The 6,428-nt window shown below is 56.8% G+C and overlaps 4 protein-coding genes across 4 annotated transcripts, besides 3 other annotated features; all 4 read right to left on the minus strand.

The window, feature by feature from the left end:
• On the minus strand, nucleotides 1-495 carry Tco025E_08657 (surface protease GP63; the record flags this gene model as incomplete). The annotated part of the gene is made up of 1 exon (XM_029375500.1): nucleotides 1-495. A coding segment is annotated over one exon (495 nt), but the record flags the coding sequence as incomplete, so codon positions are not given.
• Nucleotides 496-888: 393 nt separating this feature from the next.
• Tco025E_08658 (uncharacterized protein) lies at nucleotides 889-2,301 on the minus strand (the record flags this gene model as incomplete). Its single annotated transcript, XM_029375501.1, has 1 exon — nucleotides 889-2,301. The coding sequence occupies one exon, from the start codon at nucleotides 2,299-2,301 to the stop codon at nucleotides 889-891; it is 1,413 nt and encodes a 470-aa protein (XP_029224385.1).
• Nucleotides 2,302-2,403: 102 nt separating this feature from the next.
• Nucleotides 2,404-2,439: a microsatellite.
• A 428-nt stretch (nucleotides 2,440-2,867) lies between these two features.
• Tco025E_08659 (DNA-directed DNA polymerase) lies at nucleotides 2,868-4,478 on the minus strand (the record flags this gene model as incomplete). The annotated part of the gene is made up of 1 exon (XM_029375502.1): nucleotides 2,868-4,478. The coding sequence occupies one exon, from the start codon at nucleotides 4,476-4,478 to the stop codon at nucleotides 2,868-2,870; it is 1,611 nt and encodes a 536-aa protein (XP_029224386.1).
• Nucleotides 4,479-4,651: 173 nt separating this feature from the next.
• Nucleotides 4,652-4,677: a microsatellite.
• Nucleotides 4,678-5,146: 469 nt separating this feature from the next.
• Nucleotides 5,147-5,186: a microsatellite.
• A 154-nt stretch (nucleotides 5,187-5,340) lies between these two features.
• Nucleotides 5,341-6,428, minus strand: Tco025E_08660 (DNA polymerase kappa; the record flags this gene model as incomplete). The annotated part of the gene is made up of 1 exon (XM_029375503.1): nucleotides 5,341-6,428. A coding segment is annotated over one exon (1,088 nt), but the record flags the coding sequence as incomplete, so codon positions are not given.

Raw genomic sequence — 6,428 nt, forward strand, 5'->3', positions numbered from 1 at the left:
AAACCCATGCTTCTCTGTGAACTTGGGCACCTTCAGCGGGGTCTTCAGACGCCCAACGAGCAGACGCTCCGCGTGCAGCTTGACAGCCACAGGGATGACCTCGTTCACCAGGGTTTTGTTCCAATCCGCGGTCAGTACTTCATCCTTCCTGCACTCTGGCTCTTTTCCCATGAAGTCGGGTTTCTTTTCTCCGGCTTTGCTGCAGTACTTACTTGCGTCGCTCAGGTCCTCCATCGACGCCACGATGCGGATGGGCTCCCACTCCTTGCCCTCGCCCGCTGCGGCGACGGTGTACGCCTGCGTCGCGCCCTCTCCCTTGCGCGGCACCTCACGCACCATCGCGGTCGGCAGCGGACCGCTCCTCATCGCCGCCTCGTCGAGCGCACGGCGGTGTGCAGCGGCGAGGCACCCACCGACGCAGCACGTCGTCGCGAGGAGCAGCAGTCCGCGCACCGCCAGTAGAAGTAACGGCGTGGGGCAGCATGGCTGTCGCATTTTCTTCTCTCGCCTTCATTGTTGAAAGTATTGTGCGTTTTAGATGCTGTTGTTGTGTGCTTGCTTTTTATGCGTCGCTAGAAATAAGAAATAAGAAGCAAGAAGCGAATACAGTTGAAAGAAGTCGATAACAGCACCTCAGAAAAATCATGGCGTCAATCAGGCGCCTTCGGCAGAGATTATGGGTGTGTTGCATTTTTTTTGAAGTATAAAAGTGATAGTTGTTGTTGCTGTGGGAGTGCGCGTTGGAGGCAGAATGTGTTGGGCCGAGTGCGAGGTGAAAGTACAGCTGCGGTGAGACCCCGAGACGCCAGAAACAGGGAGACGAACGGAGCGCGCCGTTGCCTCGTGATTGTTGCAGCGCCCGACGCCACTCTTATTGTTTTCATGTGCCTATCGTGGGTGGAGGGTGGCGCAGAGGGCGTTTCCACGCCTTGTCTGCGCGCAGACTGTGGAGCCCATAAACGCCACTGAGGTGAAGGGGTCTTTGCCTAGTTGCTGATGCGCCGCCGCGTTTAGTTGAAGCTCGTTTCGTTGCCCTTGGCACGGCACTATCGCGATGGAGCCCTTTTCCACCCCCGTGCTTACCACAAAGCGGCCCTCCGGAGACACGTCGCACCGCAGAGATCGGGAGTGCGTGAGCGTTCCGCCACCACCGTTGCGCCCGGCAGGCGAAGCATGAGGCGGGAAACTGTCTCGCTTCGCAGCACCCCCCTGCCTCCGCCGCACGCTCCTCAATCCGGCCTCCAACGCGCCAATGGAAGTCAGGATGCTTGTGCCACCTGTGTCCACCATCCCGATCGCCCCAAAGTTCGCGCGGCAGTGCCTCATGTCGCTTATGGGATAAGAGGTGGGACTGGAGAGGCTGCCGGCAACGACGGCCTTCCACGCTTCCTCCGCTGCTGAACGTCGTCCACGCTTCCTCGCCGCGTGGGACGCCGTCACGGCCCTGCGCAAGTCCGTCACAACAACCGTGCCGCAAGGGTCACCCAGGCCACAGACAACGCGGAAGCTGTCCTCCAAGGCGCAGCATGACATAATGCCCGCGCGTGGAGGAGTCGCCCCATATCGTCCCCGAGCCGTTCGGCATGTCGAGGTTGTCTGGGGAGTATATGTACTCAACAGTGGGCCTCCGCTCGGATCACGCCAGTCCAGGAGAGAAACTTCTCCGGAGGAAAAACCAACCACAACGGAGTGTGGTCCCCAGCAATCCATCGACGTCGCGTTGATGACGGTGCTGCCAAAACTAAAGAAGTTGGTCCTCTCCAAGGGGTCCAACTGGAGCTGGTACACGGCGTCATGCGAGAGAACGGATACTGTGGGTTCAACGTCGCCGTGACGTCGCAGCCGCAGCAGCGGCTCACAGTTTTCATCTGGCAGCAGCGGTGTTGAGTGAACACAGCGCCAGGAACTCGTGTGCAAATAGAGCGGCAGGCGTTGTTGCGATGAGCCTTCTTCTCCCACCTCCTCGCAACTCGAACCCTGCACATCCGCCGATGAGACAAGACGCAACTGTGCCGCGTGCGCATTCGTGTGAGGTGAGACAGAGCACGACGTAAACGGCCGCGCCTCCCGCAGTTCTGCCCGCTCCTCCTCGAGGTGCAACGCTAAGAGCCTTCCACCAGGCACAAGGGAGGCCTCAAGGAGGCAGACGTCACTGCATTGACCACTGCCGTGGTCCACGTCGAGCAGGAGGGAAGCCGTACCGCAGTAGGGACGTGCCAAGGCGCGCCTCCCCCTTTCGGCGTCCGCGTTAGAGCGCGCTGTTGTCGGCAGGTCGCGTAGGGCACACTGGAGACGCCACATCTTCGCTTCCGCCACTAACAGCTACCCGCCCGAGGTGAGGGAAGATTACAAAAACAAAGCAAAGGGGGAAAAAAATATGATTACACACATACAAAGAGAGAAATATATATACGCACCCATATATATATATATATAATAGAAAAGCAGTGGGTAACAGGATGAGCGAGAGACGAAAACCCATTGCTACTCGCAATAGAACCCAACGCGTGGAACTCTCAGCAACGCCCAAGGCAGCAGCAGCAACAGCACCGTCCCCATCACGAAAACAACGAGACACACTCGCATAAAAACGTAAGAACAAACAACAACAACACCAAAAGAAACGTTACACATACACACAGGACTCCTTGCCAAAGAAAAAAAAGGAAAGAACGCGAAAGTCAACATCATTCTTACTGAGCCCATGAGGGCCAAAAATGTCAAACTTCACAAGAAAAATGATAAGACATCTTTTCTTCCGCTTCTTCTTTTTTCGTCCTTATAATGTATAATTAAATAATTGTATGTAGGGATTTACCTGAGGAAGGCGAAGGTGCGTCCTGGTTGCAAAATGGGCCATGCCTACGTCAGAACCGTGATGCCTCGAGGTTTATTGGCGTCATCATTTCGTACCATTGGACTTCGCGACCGCATTTTTTTTTCTTCTCCTCCGGACTCACGGGAGCAGATTTTCTCACCGTGGGGCCTCTTCTTACCCTACCGTTGCCACTGCTCCCACCCTCGTACTCCTCGACCCACGTACGAATGTCGCTTAAGTGGATGGAGAGGATGTACATGTCCAGCAGCTCCTCCGTGCGCCGCGGGGCGAACCGCTTGGCAAGACGCAGCACCGCCTCTCGTAGGCGTTCGCGGCTGTTGGTGCGGGGGGTGACATCCTCGTACTCCTCCGTAACCCAAAAGACACGTGGAACAAATCTCCGTGTGTCAAGGGAAACACGGCCAGCCACAAAGTCGTAAAGAAGAAGATCCTTGTGGACGGTGTCAAACACCGTCAAGACGGTGTTAATGAACTGCTCCTCGGATATCACACGGCCATACTTTGACTCCCGGCGGACCTGGGCGGACTTGCACCGCGGGCTCTTTTGCCGCAGGGTTGTGCCAATCTCACTCTCCAGCCGCATGGCACCATGGGCAACTGAGAGGAAGAACTCCATTGTCTGCTGGGAGAGACTGAAACCTAGACGTTCCTCCTGCGCCAAGATATCGCCACAGTTTCTAATGCCATACACGCTCTTTAAAAGCTCAACCTGTGCCTTGCCCATGACAGGGACATCGCTAAGGGGAATGTTCGCTACAAATTCCTTCACCGCCTCGTGAGTTGGAAGGTCATAGTGCCTGCTACACAAAATGCCTCCCGACACAACGGCCTTTGGATCCTGCGGGTTCTGCTTTTGGCTCGCCTCACAAGCCATTTTGGCAAGAACAGGCGTGGATGACATGCCACACCACGCCCCGATGTGAAGCTCCTCCGCCATGACGCGACTCAGCATGTGTGCCACATCCTCCATCGATTTGAACTCGGTGGGTGAGCGCTGCATGATGGGAGTCACCTCCAAAGACACCTCCAGCGGCCAACGCTTATCCAGGATGATGAAGCGTGTAAACGTTCGAAGTTTCTCTTTGATGCGCTGAAAGTGATCCTGTGTGATGCCCGTCGCGGCGGCGCCCTCCTGTTTGGCGCCGCCCAACGTAAAGAAGCGAAAGTGCAAAACCATTCCTAGGGGCTGAATGCTGTACCGGTATTTCATCCGCAGCAGGCGACGCGTCACATCCTTTTGCTTCCGATGGGGCGAGAACACAATCGTTTTGTCCTTCGCCACGATGTTGGCGACAACGTCGGCCGGAATGGTCTCCATCGAGTGCAACGGCAGTGTCAGCTTCTTCAAGTCTACCGGCTCAAGCTCCACATCGAGGGCCTGCCTTTCGCGCGCCTCCTCCTCCTCCGCCCCCGCCTCCCGCTTCGTCGTCATCCAGGCGGCCACCAAATCTGCGTCCTGCGTTGTCCGCTGAAGTCGCGGACGCGTACGGCCCACGACGCAGAAACGCGTGGCGCCCGTGAGACACGACGACTGCAGCACGCCCCGCCGAAGTGCTCGGCACGGCGACAGGAGTCTCCGACTTCCCCCCAACGCCACCGCGAGGGAAGGGCCGTAACGGGCGCAGGACGTAAATAGCATCCCAGGGGCACACGCACCACTGCAGCGGCGGACCCCGGAGACCGAGCGGAAGAGGCAAACCACAACCAAGCAAAGCAAATAAAAAGAAAAAGAAGGAAGACAGAAACAACAGCTCAATGCAAAGAATACGGAAGAAACACAAAAGAAATGGGTGCTCCGCGCCTCGCACACGCAGAGGGAGAGAGAGAGAGAGAGAAGAACCCAAAAAAGGCCAATACTTGTTTATGTATGCAGATGTATGCCTTCCTGTCGTAGTTGGACGCATTGGAGGCGCAGTCAAGTTTCCCACGGGCTCCTCAAGACCAAGGCAGCAACAAGAAGATGGAAGAGATGAAACCTCCGACGCTGCAAGTTATTTCGTGTCCCCACAAATCCTTTCCAAAAGCACAACACTGAGCGTATAGCGTCAAGAAGATGCAATGGGCATTGCAAAAGAAAAGGCCTTAACCGTCAACAGCCCCAGTCGCGGCAAGTAATGGAGGCAAAGGTATAAACATCACGTCAGAGGTAACTCTCAGAAGGGGAGAGAACTTACAATGAACGTACAAAGAAGCTTACGAAGAACTCCACCGCATAACTGGCGGAAGAACTCGGCAGCAAAGAACACCCAGACAAAATATCGCGGCAAGGGGGAGGGGGGCGCTACGTCCCCTCCCTCAGCTGACCTTAGAAGAAGCAGAAGCAGAAGCACACCCAGCAAGCAAAAGCTGTCGCCAAGCGGGTAGTAAAATGAAGTGTGCGTCGGTGTGTGAGCAAAAGTGACAGGGACGGGAAGAGAAATTTGCACGGTAGACTCTCATAACGTCCTGTTTCGAGAGCATCATTCACAGATTAAGTCCGTCGGCGCGTGGGAAGAGCATGCCTAGATGGAGATCAGGACCCGCCTCATCTGCCTCGCTGGAGACCTCAGCACGCGTGCACTCCGGATCCTTTTTAGATGCTGTTCAGCCGAAAGCCCGCGAGCGTTGGTCCGTGCAGGGGAACCTCCACTCGCGCCATCTTGTATGCACCGCCGTTCAGAGGTCGAGTTCAGCTTCCCTAGACGCACACCCACCAGACGAAAGTCGTCAAAAGAAGCAAGGTAGGGCTGGAGGAGGTCACACGTCGCCCTCCACAGGGTGGCAAAATCATTCGTAGCCTGCGCCAAGGTCGTCCCATACTGGTGATCCTCAAAGGAGCGTCGCTTCAGGTGTAGCATGACGTGTTGAGTCGCCTCGCGCCGACAAAGCAGGGTGGTATGCGCCGTCACAAGCGCCTTGTGCACGACTTGCTTCAACTCCGCCTCGCTTTTTAAACGACGCCTGAAGGTGGTTTCGTGACCAATGGTTTTTTGTGTCCTGTCGTTTCGCAGGCGGTCGGCGTGGCTCTTCATCACCCCAAGTCCCACCGAAAGATAGAAGCGGAAAGTTTTCGCCGGAAACAGGAAACAGAGCTTCTCTCTTTGCCTCCACAGTGAGCCACAGCTCCGGATACCAAGCACGCCTAGGGCAGCCTCCTGCACAGGGCCAATCCCAGGCACGGTCCGCACCGGCAGGTTCTTCATGAAGTCCATAACATCCGCTCGCGTCCGCAGCTGCAGTTCGTGCTGGCCGTTCGGTTTCTTGTAGTTGCTCGCAATCTTTGACAGCGTCGCCGTCGGGCCTATCCCCGCACTGGCAGTCAGCCGCGTCTCCGCGAACACGCGCGCGCGGAACTCGGACGCAACATCCGCCGCAGTCATGCCAGGGTGGGCCCGCAGGTACGCCGTCACCTCCATCGTCAGCTCGTCAAGGCCCACGCTGGTGAAGTTGGGGTCGTAGTCGGCCGCAATGCCCCGCACCACGGCGCTCTCCGCGTGGTACGCATCAAAGTCTGTTGGCACGATAACGAGCGACGGGCACAGCTTCCTGCCAATGTACCCCGGCATCCCGGAGCGCACGCCGTACCGCCGCGCCACGTAGTTGGTTGTGG

Source organism: Trypanosoma conorhini (assembly GCF_003719485.1).
Source record: "Trypanosoma conorhini strain 025E chromosome Unknown Tco_14.4_contig_00839, whole genome shotgun sequence".
NCBI lineage: Eukaryota > Euglenozoa > Kinetoplastea > Trypanosomatida > Trypanosomatidae > Trypanosoma > Trypanosoma conorhini.